The 16,845-nt window shown below is 40.9% G+C and overlaps 1 protein-coding gene and 1 long non-coding RNA gene across 13 annotated transcripts in view; both read right to left on the bottom strand.

Annotated features, from left to right (window-relative positions):
• Positions 1-6,163: 6,163 nt before the first annotated feature.
• On the bottom strand, positions 6,164-8,321 carry LOC144333922 (uncharacterized). Its single transcript, XR_013403074.1, has 2 exons — positions 8,264-8,321; positions 6,164-7,032 (listed from the first exon to the last, which is right to left on the bottom strand). It is a non-coding gene; the product is annotated as an uncharacterized LOC144333922 (long non-coding RNA).
• Positions 8,322-10,331: 2,010 nt separating this feature from the next.
• The window catches only part of KIDINS220 (kinase D interacting substrate 220), a 110,406-nt gene continuing 103,892 nt past the window's right edge, over positions 10,332-16,845 (bottom strand). For all 12 annotated transcript variants that reach the window (XM_077960176.1, XM_077960182.1, XM_077960179.1 and 9 more), the window contains 3 exons: positions 16,075-16,173; positions 14,881-15,117; positions 10,332-13,406 (listed from right to left, as the gene is read on the bottom strand). In XM_077960176.1, the coding sequence (XP_077816302.1) occupies positions 12,144-13,406; positions 14,881-15,117; positions 16,075-16,173 (1,599 nt within the window). In that variant the 3' untranslated portion in view covers positions 10,332-12,143. The remainder of the gene's footprint in view (positions 13,407-14,880; positions 15,118-16,074; positions 16,174-16,845) is intronic.

The following is a 16,845-nucleotide window of genomic DNA, read 5'->3' as shown; positions in this document are numbered from 1 at the left end:
GCTGGTCCCAAACTCCTGCACTCAAGCAGTACTCCCACCTTGACCTCCCGAAGTTCTGGAGTTACAGGCCTGAGCCACCCTCCCGACCTAGAATGGTGTTTATCTAATGACCAACTCCAAGGCTAAAAAAGAGTTGCCTTTCACATGTAATTTCTGGAATCATAATGTTCTAGTGCAGTTTATAACTAAATTTATACTATTCAAAAAATCTAACCAAAACAAAACCAATGGGCTTGAATTATTTTTGAAATATCAAGAACTTTGTAACTTCCAATCAATAAAATCTTTAAAAGAAAATTAATCTTCTAAAAAAAGAGGTTAAAAATAAACTAGTTGGAAAATGTTAAAGAAGTACTTCCATAAACATGGGATACAAATTTCTGACATGCTATTTGTGATCATGTTAATTTGCTAACCCTAGGAACTGCTTATTAATGGAAATATTTTTGCTGAGACATCTGCAACGCAGCTTTGATGTCTTGTTAAACTATCAAAAATACAAGATGCAAATGCTGTATTTCCAAAGCAACTTAAAACTCTTCACAATACACACCCATGGCATTTTTAATATTTTGTTATAAGAATGAATTACCTGTGCTCTCACTTCAAAATAACTTTTAAATAACTTTACACTTTAAGAGATCATCAATTCTCTTTTAATAATAGAATAGTTATGAGAAATGCAAACTTTTTTTGGAAAATAGGTCCAGGCACTGAGCATTTTCAACATCCTGGGACTCTTTAGAGAAAAGGATATTTTCTGAAAAATGGGTATAGTACCATTCCAGATATGCAGTTAAACTTGATAACTCACCTTTAATTTCATAAGAAAGGAGGGCTGGGCGTGGTGGCTTATGCCTGCAATCCCAGCTACTTGGGAGGCTGAGGCAAGATAATCACGTGAACCCGGGAGATGGAGGTTGCAGTGAGCCGAGATGGCACCACTGCACTCCAGCCTGTGCAACAGGGTGAGACTCGTCCAAAAAAAAAAAAAAAAAGAAAGAAAGAAAGAAATGAGTTTAGGTATCTAAAAAACAAGGAATATTAGCACCCAAGAAGTCTAATTCTAATGACAAGAAACTGTATTCTGCTAGCCAGAAGGTGACCCAAAAGAAGAGATCAAATGCAACCAAAAGCGGGATGAAAGCTAACCCTCCTGTGTATCATTTGAAATGATAGAACCACTTCATGATTTCCTCATCGGCAAGCATGAGGGAGCTGGATGAAATGACCACAGCATTTTCTTCTTACTCCACATGCCTGTGACTGTCTCTTTAATACTCCCTGGAGCCTGGAAACTGAGTTCACCTACATTGCTGGAGAGGCAGAAGGCACAGCAGGAGGTATATTAATTACCTTTGGTGTCAGGTGTGAGTTCAGATCCCTGTTCTAACACGTACCAGCTGCGAGGCATTGGGGACGGTTTTGAAGCCTTAGCTCCCTACAGATTAGGGAGCTGATATTTGCAAAGTGACTAACACATAATAAGCATGGGGAAGGTAGTACCAGTTGTCAAAGGGATAATTCTTGTTCCTTCATCATTTGTACTTTTAAAAGACAAACTTAGGCTGAAAAATCAATGGCCACTACATAAATAAGTAACAGAGCCAGGCCCATAACTCAAGCCTTCTGACTCAGCTGTTCTTTCAATTTACAATTTATTAACCAAAGAACTCACCAATTTAGTAATGGGTTTGATCAAATCAGCTACCTGACAATGTAAAATTTAAATGCACACACACACACACACACCACCAGTTTAAATCTATTTCAAATTAGTTATGTTTATACCAAAAGGGAGAGTTCAGTTTAGGAGATCCCATCAGTGAGGATGGTGTAGCTGGACAGAGGAATTTTGAGAGAGATGAGGATTCAAAGATCCAATGAGTTCCTGGTCCAGGATCACCTGCAGATCTGGACTTCGTTCCTGCCTAGCAGTGAGGCTGCTGTGATTCGAGGAAGAGCCAAGAGGAAGGAGCTGGGGAAACCTGGGGCTGCCTCGGCTGAGCACGTGTTTCATGCTCTTTGCCAACCTTTTCTACAAGGGAAGATGGAGACAGATGCTGCCCAGGCCTGTGCAGCCAAGAGTGGTGGACACTGGGGGAAGCTGGTACCGCGGTGTGCATGGAAAATGCATCAGATCTGGACTTAGACAACTGGAGTTGGTGTTTTTGTTCTGTCACTAGCTGGGTGGCTTTGGGGGAAGGAGTGGTCTCCAACTCCTGAATGTTAAGTTTTCTCAAAAATAGATAATGTCAATGTTTTAGAGGACAGTTATAAAAATCAAATGTGCTATTGTGTAAAAGTTACACGTTTTCTGTATCTTAGCCTCCTTATTTGTAAACTAGGGGAAGTAACAGTATTCACTGTGTGGGATTATCAGAATTTAAAGAGTTAATCCGTGTGAAATGCTGATAGGAGTGTCTGGCTTGCAGCAAGCACTCCAATTGGTAGGCAACTGGTTACATAACACAGAAATGTCACCAGGCCATTTCAACCCACTGTCCACTGTGACTGCTGCATTTATTGGCTTTTGGCTTTGGTGACTGACTTGTCATTATGAAAGGGAAAAGGGCTCCTGTTTTGCCTGTTTTCTTTTTTCCTTATGAGACCACAATCATTTAAAAAAAAAAAACTCTACAGCAGTAATAATTTTTAAAGTATACATATATTACTTATATATTAACATTTATTAAGCATTAATACTGTTCAATAATAGAATATGAAGAAAAATACATATAGTGGTATTTAGGATTATAATCTTACACAGAATAGTGACAACAGACATATGAAAGGGCAAGTGTATTTAAGCTAGATGACAATAAGACTGCAAATAAGATGAATATATTCAACACTATGTACACACTTTAAGGTCATGGCTTAATCCATGCATAATAATTGGATGAGTGATATCCATCGATTGCTAGCCTGATACTGAACATTGTTCCAAAATAATTAGTAGGAAAAAGATGTCTGATGTTAACAAAACAACTGTTTTTCTCTATAAGTATAATTCACATGGCTATAGATTTTTAAGTTTTACTTTTCTAAAACAGAAAGCCTTGAAGAGACTCCAAACCCTATTTTAAAACAAGAAAACTGACAATGATGATGATGATACTGATAATGATGATGCAGCAAATAAAGCTTAAATTAAAATGTATCTTGGAAAAATATGAGAATCAGCTCATCCCTAACTGGTAAGGAGCACTCACGGTAAGTATCACGTCAAGAGTGGGTGGCATCTGGAGCCACACTGCCTGGGCCCAGACCCTGGCTCTGCCACTCAGTAGCTGTGTGACTTTGAACAATTCCTTAGCATCTCTGTGTCTCACTTTCTCATTTGTGAATTGAGAATAATAGTAACTATTTTATGAAGTTGTCATGAAGATCAAATTAGGTCTTAGAACATTGTCAGATACACAGCGCGTTCAAACACGGTAAGCCATTTTATTATAACAAATACATACAATACTGTAAGTATCCAAAATGAGTACAGGATAAAGAGTAACTGATAAAATATTCAACACAAAAGGTTGAGTTTGGGGGTTCACTTGAATATAAATCATCCCCAGCCCATTAATACTGATATTGATACAACTCAACATAACCATGCCATATATTAAAATATCTTTCATTAAACCTAAGCAAGACACCATCAACTACAGGAGTTTTAGGAACCATTAAGAAAAAAAAAATGTTGCCATAGATTTTATTGACTACAAGACATATTCTAATTTCTGACAAGTTAGAATGTAAGAAGAAAATATGTATCTTAGAACCAAAGAAATTCTGATCTGAGCAAACTGGAAAGTGGTCAGCAGAGTTAGGCTGCAGAAGAGTGTGTGTAAGAACAAACATGCAGACACAAAGTGCAGCTTTCCCACTGGCTTCTGAGGTGGAAGATGTGTTTCTGGGACATGAGCTCTCGCTTCGGGAGAGTTTAGGGTCTCATTAACTACCAATCCCTGCTTACTCCACAGAGGGTGTGGACTGGCATGGGAGCCCCCCAGGACCACATCCGGCCACACCTGCAAGAACAGGGAGAAGCCCCCAAGAGTTCCTATTACCACTCTTCTGGCAGAGAGAGGAGAATCTAAAAAACAGCAATTGAATGTTTATATTATAAATATTTATAAGCAAATTTTGAAAACCGAGCAGATTCTGGGAGAGTTTGACGGTCTGAGAGTCCCTTTAATAAAAATAATTCTAGAAAAGCTGTGAAACTTCACATTTCCCCTACTCTTAACCTTACTTGCCTTTGGGAGGCTGAGGCAGGAGGATGACTTAAGGCCAGGAGTTTGAGAATGTAGTGAGCTATGACCACACCACTTACACTCCAGCCTGGGCGAGACCACAACAAAAACCTGACCTGCACACTGCTCCACACTGGGAATTCATTTCGTTTCTTGGATTGTGGAAAGAACTGGCTTACTGAAACCCACCCTTCTCTAAAACCCCTCTTCCAGTTAGGTGTTAAGATTTTAACAGCCTTTTCTATCTGAATAAAAACTGCACACAAAGCAAACTTAAGAGATGTCAACAACTCATCTGTTTGTTACAAGATGAGTCTCCATGCTTCATTGGCTGTGGGGAATCCTCATCAGCAGCTAGTGGCAAAGACTCCTGTGTGCTCACCGAAACGCTCCTCTTCCTCCAGGGCACAGTCACATGGATTTCCCAGGCACCCTGGCAGCTCAGTAGGAGTCCATGACTTAAGAAGGCCAATAGACTGTGGGTGAGGTCTGTGGATGGGGAAGCCACATGCGTTGCTTCCGGGCCTGGGTGTGTGCATCCTCCACTCTTTTCCCCTCTGGGTGCAGAAGGCGGGGCAGAGGGCCCTGAAACCTTGGAGGTCGGTGGGGCCCAGAATGAAGGGGCTTGGGCCTCTGGGTCTTCATGTAAATTTAGGTAACAGTGAACTGTCATATGAACAAGAAATAAACATCAAATGTATTCAGTCAATTAGATTTGGTGATGGTTGTTACAGCGGTTACCCTCCCTCAATATAATAAATTCTCAAACAACTCATAATGGCTCACTCATGTATAAAATATTCAATATGGAATCCCAGGATAACATGCTTATTCTAGCTCAAGCTTAATCAGAGTAATCCATCTGAGGGAGGAGATAGTAGAGGGCAGCAAGGGGTGGTCATTGAAGATAACTAGCCTTGCTAAAAGAATGGTTGAAGAACTGAGCTACAGATAGGATAAACCCACATCTCAGACATTCTGTGATGGTGTATAAGAGGATTAAATAATCATCCATGTGGGAGGCACAGCCTTGCACTTTAAAATGATGGCGCTTCTCAAGACTGGCTGTGAATATCTATCCCTGGGAGGGTTTTTCCCCCCATTTTTTTCCTTTTTATGAGACAGGTTCTCGCTATGTTGCCCAGGCTGGTCTTGAACTCCTGGGCTCAAGTGATCCTCCCGCCTCAGCCTCCCCAAGTAACTGGGATTACAAGTGCACGCCATCATGCCTGGCTTCAGTCCCTGAGAGTTTGCAACAAAGCATGCTATTACAGTTGAAAGATTTCCAAAATCACAAGCAGAAAAGCTTACAGGGGCCAGGCAGGTAACAGGGTGGGCAGAAAGTGAGAGGGAAGGTGGGACCTGTAAGGAGCTGTGGCACAACCACCCAGGTTGGAGTGCAGTGGTGCGATCGCAGTTCACCACAACCTCCATCTCCCAGGTTCAAGTGCTTCTCCTGCCTCAGCCTCCTGAGTAGATGGGGCCATAGGCGCCTGCCACCACGTCTGCCTAATTTTTGTATTTTAGTAGAGACGGGGTTTCGCCATGTTGGCGAGGTTGGTCTCGAACTCGTGACCTCAGATGATCCGCCCACCTCAGATTCCCAAAGTGCTGGGATTACAGGTGTGAGCCACCACACCTAGTATTTTGAAGGCACTGTGTAAGATTTGTGGGTGGACACTCTCAGAGTTGCTCCCCTAGTTTATTCATTCACTTAAGTTTTATTTATTTATTTATTTATTTATTTATTTATTTATTTATTTGAGACAGGGCCTCATACTGTAAGCTGGAGTGCAATGGTGTGATCACCACTCACTGCATCCTCAACCTCCCAGGCTGAGGGAATCCTCTTACCTCAGCCTCCGGAGTAGCTGGGACTACAGGTGCACACCACCATCTCTAGCTAATTTATTTTTATTTTTGTAGAGATGGAATCCCACTATGTTGCCCACGTTGGTCTTGAACTCCTGGGCTCAAGCCATCCTCCCATCTTGGCCTCCTGAAATGCTGGGATTATAGGCGTGCGCCACGGCACCTGGCCAACAAGTATTCATCGAATGTCCACTGAAATCTAGGATTTGGTCTAAAAGATGTCTTGAGGCTCTTTCCCAATCTACTGCTCTAAGAAATGTTTTACAGTAAAATAGGATGGCAACCTAAAAAAGAAAAATATATGATAACCTAAAAAAAAAAAACCTACAACACAAAATGACTGAAAAGAACTCAGGAAAAAGGAGAAAAACATAAAGAATTCAAAATATAAATTCTTTCAAAATAAATAGTTCAATTTCCATCAAGTATAACAATATGCAGTCTATAAATTCTCATAAACACAGTTTTAAAAAGTGCAAGTATCAGGAACTATGATAAATTTGAAAATAACAATCTAACTTTTTATTAGACATCTGACCAAGAGGATGCTATAAGATACGCAATGTCAGGTTATATAGAGCTTATTCACATGCTTCTTGCTATACTAAATATATACTAAATACTAAATGGCTTTTATTTAAAATTTCATAGAAGGAACATTTCATTAAAACCAACTTAAATTCTACAACTACTAAGAACAAATAAAACTAGTAGAGGTGAACAAATCTCTCTTCTCCAGTCGACTGGACAGCAGGATTACTGAGTGGTAGGTAGGCCGAGTCTTCTTCACCCCTTTATTATTTGGTGAGGAAGTCAACTGTGAGAAGTGACTCGAACTGTCAGAAGAAATGAGGAAAGTGCTTGGGTCTATGGGCAGGGTACTAAGATCTAGAGCCCCTGTTGCCTTGAAAGAAAACGAGGTAAATATGTACAAAATGTCAAAATTAGAAAATGATCATGGATAATCAAGGTGGTCTTATTATTTCAAAAGCTTCTTAATTTGAATAATATGGAGCATGTAATTCTACATTGCTTCTAAAAGGAAGTTTCATGTACTCAAGTTCTAAGAATTCAGTTTGATCCATGAACATGTTATTCCACGTTCTGTTAAATCTCAGAAAAACTAAGAAAGGGTTCCTAGCACATACCACCAGTGTAAGCAACACTACAAAAAGCGCATTTAATCTAAGAAAATGGACTTACGTGCACTCTTGGTAAGAAGATGACTGCAGCTGATGCTCCACAGGCAGACTCAGAATATTTCGTGTGCTTTGAAGCAGGAACGCTTGTCTTTATTTTATATTCTGTAATTCATGCTATTGCTCATTTAAGTTGGTCTTTCACTCCAGATAGGTTTTTACTGACTTTTAAAGGGTCATCCTTCGAGTAGTTTGACAATAATTGCTCCTCCTTCTTGACTGAGTCTTTTATTCTTACACATTCTTTATTTTTCAAAATGCCACACTGTACTGGGAATTCAGATCTGCCCATCCTACAGCTACTCAGGCCCCACTCAAAAAGGGCTTCTGAATTCCACAAAGTCCTTGTCATGAAACATTCCACCCACAGGACGTGAGCGTGGCACACACCAGACTCTGAGGCCAGTGTAAGCCAAGGCTGTGATTGGCTAATCATTTTACTTAAAAGGTTTTGACCAGGTAGGTGACAATATTTAATTTCTAGCAACCACTTTAGAGGTTTCTTACTTAACGCTATTTGTTAAAGTGGTGAGAATATAAATTCTCTAATTGGCAAGAACTTTTTTAACAGCTGGCTTACAATTACAGCCATGCATCACCTGACGACAGGGATACATTCTGAGAAACGTGCTGGTGCACGATTTTGTCGTGGGAACATCACAGAGCACACTTAAACAGACCTAGATGGTGGCACCTACGACACACCTAGGCTGTGTGCCAAGGCCAGCTCTTAGCTACACGCCTGTACAGCATGGTACCCAATACTGCAGGCAACTGTCACCATGCTATCTGCATGTCTAAACATAGAAAAGGGACAGTAAAAATACAGTATTAGAATCTTATGGGCCCACTATACATGTGGTCCCTTGTTGGCCAAAACATCCTAACGTGGCATATGACTGTAGCTGACTTTGAAAACTAATTTTTTTTACCTACCTTAGTTTAATCTGGATCCTCTGAAGAGCTATCTATCTCAAGGCCAGCATTTTCTTCCTAGGCATGAAAGGGTTTAAAATTATGTAAGATTGTAAATTCTCTATTTAATCAGTCTCAACCAGGGATTCTCAACCTTTGTGATAAGCCATTAAAAAACTATCCAGTGCTGGCTGTTGCCTGTATGTTTCTATTTTTCAATTCAGTTGCATAATTATGGCCTATGCTTAGAATTCTGAGGTAGGGAAGGATAGGGAGTACCACAGTCTGGAAATTCAAAACGCAATAGTCTCAGAGAGCCCACCTGGGTCTGCTCATGCTGCCCCTGCAAGAGAACAGTATCCCCACTGGTTTCTTCCCTTCTGCCCAGTGTCGGCGTGCGTCTGGAAGAGAAGGTGGGAATAAAGGAGCCTCGATGCTCAGTCTGGAGTGCTGGTCAAAGAAGCTAACTTACGGCACCTTCCCTTTTACCCATGGATTCCCTCAAGTCACTCGCCCATGAAGGGGCACAGTGCGTTCTAGTGCTTTTCCTGGCAGATAGGTTGATTTTACTCAGGAGTTAGCCAGGAATTCAGAGATTCCTGGATTTTTAAACTATGGGATACTTCTAAATAGGCTGAGAATTCCGGGTGTAACTAAAAATCACCTTTTAAATTTAGTATTTTACCCATAAGATCTACTTTCATTCAAAAAATATCTTCTAATGGTTAGTATTTGTAAGCAAAAAAAAAGGATAATTACAAATATATTTTACTGCAGCACTCAACATGCAAATGGTCTAAAGAGGTCTCGAGATTAGCATTTTCGCAAGTAAGTTTCATTTAAAATTAGTTGGCTAGGCAATCAAAATTATTCTGACCACTATATAAACCTATGTAAGTAAAATAAAACACTTACGCATATTAAAGGAAACACATAAAAGGGAAAAAAAATTTCCTTTTCATATTGAAAATGTTATTATGAATGCTTAAATTTCCCAGTGTTGGAGAGCTGATCCCTAAATACCCAGCACTGTGGAAGTTATTTCAACTGAAAGAGATCAACAGCTTCTTTTTATCTCCAGTCTTCTCCTGCAGAAAGCCTGTACTCACAGACAGCACTCCATAAGGCCACAGTGAATATATCTGGCTTATTATTTGCTACATTATCAGAACTGTCTGTGGCTTACACTGAAGGCAAAATGGTATATAAAACACAAGACTCGGCTGGGCATGGTGGCTCATGCCTATAATCCCAGGCCTTTGGGAGGCCGAGGAGGGAGGATTGCTTGTATCCAGGAGCTCAAGACCAACCTGGGCAACATAGCAAGGCTGCATCTCCTCAAAAAATGGAAGATCAGCCAGGTGTGGTGGTGCGTGCCTATAGTCCCAGCTACGCAGGAGGCTGAGCTGGGAGACAGCTTAGGCCCAGGAGGTCGAGGCTGCAGTGAGCCATGATGGCACCACTACACTCAGCCTAGATGACAGAGAGCCTGCCTCAAACAAACAAACAAAACCACACAAAAAAACCCCCACAGGACTCTAAATGACATAGAATATAAGGGAAAGATTAGAGCACCAATTTCTTTTTCTATCATTTTTCACCTAATTTAAAGTAGAGTTTTGCATAAATGAGAATCAGACTGAGCTATGAACAGATACACACACATAGACACACAGGTTCAAGGGAGACAGTGTATGACTCAGTAACTCATCTGGTTTGTCAATTTTGGGATCAGTATGAAAAAGCAAACTTTTTCAGGAAGTTCATGGAATAAACTGATATCCTCCAGGATCTGGATAACCTACCTCTTCTATCTACAGGAACGCACTGCACAGCGCTGCTGGGCACTAGCATGCTGTGGGCATGAACGCTTCATAAAGCACCACTGAGGCACTGGGACTTACAAGTCACATTCTCTTACAAAGACTAGTTGGGAGCAGTTCAGAACACTTCTGCCAACTGCATGACTGTACATGAACCTGAAAGTCTTTAACAAACTTCAGACATGTGACAAAACACACACACAAACTACTTTTATTTTTAATCAAAATGTGAATCATCATAGTGAATAAAAATTCATGAGTCAGAATAGCATGCAATTTTTTATTGTTTTCTAAATCTATTTATACACTTAATATGCTAGTATTAATTTCACAAACAGTATAAAGAATGTATCCAATGATATTACGCGGCAACTACTCACCTGAAAAAGAAAACATTGTCTCTGAAATAATTCCTAAGTATACAACTTTGCAAACTAATAAGCACTATAAATATTAAAATGTTAAGACTTCAGTGTATAATGTCAACAACATCCTGCCTTTTTAAAATTGCTTAACACGTTTGTTAAAGATCATGCAAAATAAACACTGTATTAAAATGCTAGATTACACTCAAACATCACGGCAATGAAACACAAAAGAGCAACTATTTAGCACAATGACTGGCCAAGTAAATAACTTAATCAGCATATTAATAAAAATCCACTGAGTGATAAACACTGAAAATGTAACACGGAATCTAGATAACTGTGCATCTGCGATCTCACCATCTACTGTCCTAACTGTGACGTGGGGTAAACCGCCAGAATTCATTCTACATAAATGAGCTATGTTAAAACGATAACATTTCATTGCATGATGACAGGGCACATTTCTAGTCCACACAGTACTTCAATGTGATCATTCTCTTAACTCCGCTAATAATTAATGGAAAGTACAGTTTTACAGTCACACCACATATATATATATATGTGTGTATATATATATATATAATTTTATCCTTGCTTTGTTACATGTTTTTAGACTCTTTTTTAAAAAGTATTTCCTTTCTTATGATCCTCCCCCAGAATTAACATGCTGACTTAGGAACAGACGAAGTAGATAAAGTCTATCCTAGAATAGAGAGCAATGATTTAGTTTTACCTAATTAAATATTTCCTTGTCATTTATCAATTGTCACTGACCTTTCTGATGTAATTATTTCCTCATTCACTCATCTATAAATATTTATTAGTGCCTATTATTACCCATGTTTCCCTGATTTTCCAGATAAAGAATTCATGTTTTTTTTCTTCTCATTGCTAAGCTCACTTAGAAAAGTTGGGCACCATTTAAAAGAGTTGGAGAACGGACCAGGGTGGCTTCTTGGGCACAGCTGGATGGTGCTGGAAGCCAGGCCTGGGATTTGGAGAGAAGAGTCTCCAACAGATAAACCCATGGAGGTCACCAGCCCTCCCAGCATCTACTCTCCTAACTGCTCAGGACAGCCCCGTTACACTACTGCCAGCCCTGGTGACTCGCTTTCTCAGCAATTTTTAAAGCCCTCTTCATTATGTACTTGCTACTTAAACTTCAGAACCTCTGTGATAAACAATGCCCGTGTCACCCAGAAGGCTGGATCTCAGTTTCCTGACCTCTCCCTGTAGTGTCATAGGCTGTGCACTCATCTAGACGAGACCCTAAGAGCAGGGTTTGCTTCTGCTTCATCTAAAGCCACATCTTCCCTCAAATGTGTGGGCACCAAATGTTCTGCAAAAAGGGTCTCTAGCTTTTTACTTTTCTTTTTGGCAAATTAAGCCCTTTAAAATACTTCTGGCCTATCTTTATACCCAGATCTCACCTCATCTCAAAAAGTTTTATGGGGTAATGCGCCAATGAAAGGTACAGTGGTATTAGTGAGTTCTGAAGCTTCTAATTACAAAGACAATAGAGGCTGGCTGATGAGTCATGCTTCTCGCGCTCCCTCTGTCACACTGCGGATGTCTCTTCTACCTTGGCCTCATCATCTGTTACTGATCTGTCAGCGAAATGTAGAAAGGTGATGGGCGTGGATGGAGTCAAAATCCAGGACAATTCTGTCATAAGGGTACAGTAATACTCTTCTCCTTTGCTTGTTTTTCTCAAAGAATGCTTTCTCTTTCTTCTCCAAAGCCTGTGCTCTCAGAAGAGGCTGCTGCATGGAGCTCCGAAGGATCTTTGGAGAGCCTTGTGTAATTTGAACGTTGGCTTCGCTTATGTGTCATGCCTTTTAGATTCTCATTCTGAATAGTGGTTGGGTTGGGACTGGAACTAGGCCTCAAAATGACTTGAGAAGTCTCCCTAATTCCCTCCATCTCATCAAAATTTTGATTGGCTCTATTGGCTGGAGCACTGTTGTTGTTCAGAGTCACAGTGCTGGGCGTTCGGTTCAGGTTGTAGGCTTTCTGGCACGCAGGCCAGTTTTCTTCAGGGCTGCTGGCTATCAGGCTGCATTCGGAAGGGCTTTTCTTGTCTTCTGAACAAATGGACATCCGAGCTATAATTGGATCTTGCAGGCCACTCAAGCTATGTGGGATTCCTCGCTTTCCGCTGTGACTGTCATCTTCCAGCTCTATGAGATTTGCCTTTTCAAGCTGGGAGTCATCCGCCACTTCATTGTGCAGAGAGTGATTGGGAGAACTCTCATTGGACCTCACTCCTGAATCCGATGAATCCTTTTTGTCAAGGAGGGCATCCGATAAATACTCTTTGGCTTTAATGAAGGTTCTAATCGGCTCAGCACTGTGTTCCGGAGACTTTGGCACTCTCTCTACTTTCCCTTCGGCTTTTCTGTCTTTGTCATCTTTGAGCAGTGGTGTGTTATCTGATTCTTCTGTGCCAGATTCATCCTCGTCACTTGGGAGTTTCTGATAGCGCAGCCCACCTCCCTTAAGCTTCAAATCTGTCTGGAAGAGGCTTGACCTTTCAGAAGATTTCTTGCCTGGGAGAAGCTTACTGCCTGACTGATCTGATTTTTCATCTTCTTCAGTGATAGGATCCAGGGGGGAGGCATCATTGGTGGAAACCCCTGATGATGAATAATCGATAACATCTCCCCTCTTCATTAAAAAGGACTTCCTCCCATCATCGGGCTTTGGTTCACTATCCTTCCCCTTTTCTTGTTCTAGGTTTGAATGAATAGAGCCCCCTGATGAACTCTGACCCATGTAATATGTGCTATGTGGAGATGATCTGCCACTAATGGTTGTAGACCCTGGGCCCCCTTCTAACTGGGACATCTGAGCAATGTATTCTCTATAGGCATCTCTATACTCGGCCTGCACCTTATCAGTAAGCTTTGAAATTTCAATACTGGAATCCTGGGAATTGAGACTCGAAAGACTTGGGGTTCTGCGAGTTTGTGACTGTGAAGACAGAAAAAAAATAATTTAAAAATTCAAATAAGAAAAAAAAGGCATAAACATCAGCTTAGGAAATATATATGTACACTAACCATTTAAAAAGTCATCAAAATATCAAATTCTTTTAAAAGAATTCTACATAACACAGTTTAGCAAAAGCTGTGACCTTATAAATAATGCTGTTATTAGAAAGCTTTCTATAAATTTTAATAAAATCAATTTATTGTTAATATTTAAAAGTATAATTAAACATTGTATTAACCAATAATCTTAGCACTTGTTTCTGGTTTTCATTTTATTTTTAGGAGACAGGATCTTGCTGTGTTGCCCAGGCTACATTCAAACTACTGGACTCAAGCGATCCTCCCGCCTCAGCCTCCTGAGCAGCTGGGACTATGGGCATGTGCCACATGCTTGGCCACAGCACTTGTTTTTATAACTTCAAACATTTAGCTTTCATTTAAGGCCAAAGTCAACTTCATTGATAAAATACAAAATGCAATGAGGCCAATAGTTGGGCCTTAGTAAACAGAAAAATAAAATAGTTTTACAAGTTTATTTCCAGTATGAAGTTTTAGAATTAGAAATTGCTTCAGATCCCAGAATAGCTAAGAAACAAGGAGCAAAAAGTACAGATGAGGAAAAAGAAGAGGGAAACGGAAGGAGAAGAATCAAGAAAGTTTAAGAAGGGTCAAGAGCAAAAGCTAAAACAAAAAAGAAGCAGCAAAGTGAATTTGCTGGGGACCTTCTCAAGGAAATAGGACATTTTCTTCCTTCCCCAGGGCACTGCTCCTCCTCAGTGCTGCTCTGCCTTGCCCTGCCCACTCGGTGTTCCTCGCTGCCTCCCACTGTGCCTCCTCCCGTTGTTCTCTGTGCTCTGCTCTGCTTTTCCTGCCGCGCTCTCCTCACTCCCCCTACTCCTCCTGCATCTCTCACTCTGCTCTGTCCCTGCCCCACCCCTCACCTGGCCTCCCTCTTCTAAGAATCTCCAAAGGAAGAATGCGCCTACATCTAATGCCAGATGAGAAGAAACCAATATCCAGGAAGGGTGTGCAGGCGGCCTGGAAAACCAAAGGATGGTGCTCAAAGGGACACTACGTGGCCAGTGTTCCAATGAAGATGTACTTTAACCAACAGTTACTGAATGCAACAGGAAAATCGCCTGGGAAAGGCTGAATTTGCTAACCACCCTAGCTCAAGTAACCCGGTCCCTACTGACTCTGCATGCTGTGACCCTGATGGAAATCTCAGCTCTCGTCAATGTCTACATGAGCTACTTTTTTCTTTGTTTTCACTGACTGCCCCTCTCCAGATGGATGCAGCTCCTTGAGTACAGGAAGCCCTCCATCTTGTCTCTTGTCCACTTAGGTATTTAGTAAGCATTTTCTGAATGACTGTTTCAATGCCCACATCATCTCAGTGAACTGAACGGTGCCCTTATTCTTCAATAATACGAAAAATGCCATTCAATAAATACCTGCCAACTTAGATTACTGTGACGAGGGGCACCTTCGTCCAGGCCAAGCGTGTTCAGCTCTTCGAAGCTGAAGTTGAGTGTGTAGGGCGTCTGACTGGAGAGCTCGGTGTGAGGCAGCTCATTGTGGGAAGTGCGGCGAGCAGGTTCACCGTGTGGGGCTGGGCCACTGCTGCTCTCACTGAGGAAACGTGGGTCTTCAGGGACCACCTGGCTTTCTGCGTTTCTCATTTCTAGTACCTTAACAGAAGAAAAATGTAAATATTTACACTAACAAATCATATTTTGGAAGCTTTAGAAATAGTTTAGAAATATAAAGCTACTGCAACAGCAATGAGAAAGCATACTTCTGGTAAGTGAATTTCTAGTGAATATGTTTTACACATCAGCTTATCTTTCATGTTAATTAATAATAAAGGAAGCAATGGTAGAAACCACCATACATATACTACACTGCAATTTGTCCATTAAATTATTACTCCTGTTTAAAACTTAAGACAAAGCAAAATGCAGCTGGCATGTGTCAAAACCAGAGGGGGCCAGGAGTAGAGCAGTAGATCCAGATTTTATTCAGAACTATGGCAACAGGGAAAAGCAGTCTCACTACAGAAGGGAGTTCAATTCAGAATAAGCGCGAATGAGTGGGGATCTACCACCAAGGGGCAGGGTGGGCACCGTGGATGGAACATTACCAAAGGGAGGCAGCAAGAGTGGGGGACTCTGGGGTACGCCGATGGCCAGGGTGAGCAGACATCACCTGCGGCGGGGAGGTGGTGAGGCATTTGATCAAGTACCGAGGGTGATCACACATGTAAACTGACTTAACAGGATTCTTGCTAAACCTGGGCAATGCAAGCCCTTTATAAGGACAAATGCTGAAGGTCAAGGCCTCAAAGGCTTTGAGGAGCCTGATGAGAGTTAGGGCAGGTGAAACCATGAAGAACTGGCAGGCGGACTCTTCCCCAAATCACTGAGTGAAATGCCCAAAAAGGCAAAGGCTGCCAAGTGCTGCTGTGTGTATTTTCCACAACACACAACTGCATATAAGTGTAAGATACAGTTTTTAAATTTAAAAAAAATATGAAAAAAATACCAGTTTAGGCCAGTACTTATTGATACTGGTTTTCTACAATGTTATAATTTTGAATGTTATAATAAAATAATGTTGTAAATATCACAATGTTATAAATATCTTACTGTGCTTCTGAAAAGGTGCCAGTCTCCAAAATTCATATTCATCTCTTTCTTCAGTTCATCAATGTTACACTGAGCTAACACACGGCCATTTATGTTTGCCTGAGTAAAAATTAAAACAATTATGGGTATATAAAGACAGAATATGAAATATTCTGAATTACTAGTGATTGCAAAGTATGCTTATATTTAGTTTTAAGAAACTCTTTAGAGACCAGAAAGGCTGACCATCCCATATAATAATACAATAAACAAGCTAAATTTGAACAACATAAGCCACTCCATATTTTCCCAAATGTCTTAGGCATTTGCTGGAACCAATCGAAGGCTAACCCTCCTAACTATTTCCAAAACTACCTATGCTGTCATGAGCAACAACAAAACTGTTAGTTTTTGTTTTCTAATCTTAGAAAATATGAACATGAACACAAGCTGCTGGGAGGGGACAAAGACATCTGTCCTCATAAGTGTGTTGGTCACTAATAAAGTTCTAAACGAAGTAGGCCTGGTGAACTTGTTTATCCGTTATATTAGATACAGATATGAAGAATGCCCACCCACTAATTTCCCAGTCTATTAAATTTACAAGGCCCAGCGCGGTGGCTCACGCATGTAATCCCAGAACTTTGGGAGGCTGAGGTGGGTGGAACACCTAAAGTCAGGAGTTTGAGACCAGGCTGGCCAACATGGTGAAATTCCATCTCTATTAAAACTACAAAAATTAGCTGGGAGTGGTGGCACATGCCTGTAGTCCCAGCTGCTTGGGAGGCTGAG

The sequence above is a fragment of the Macaca mulatta genome, chromosome 13, assembly GCF_049350105.2.
Source record: "Macaca mulatta isolate MMU2019108-1 chromosome 13, T2T-MMU8v2.0, whole genome shotgun sequence".
Taxonomy (NCBI): domain Eukaryota; kingdom Metazoa; phylum Chordata; class Mammalia; order Primates; family Cercopithecidae; genus Macaca; species Macaca mulatta.
This window is presented reverse-complemented; position numbering and strand designations above follow the sequence as displayed.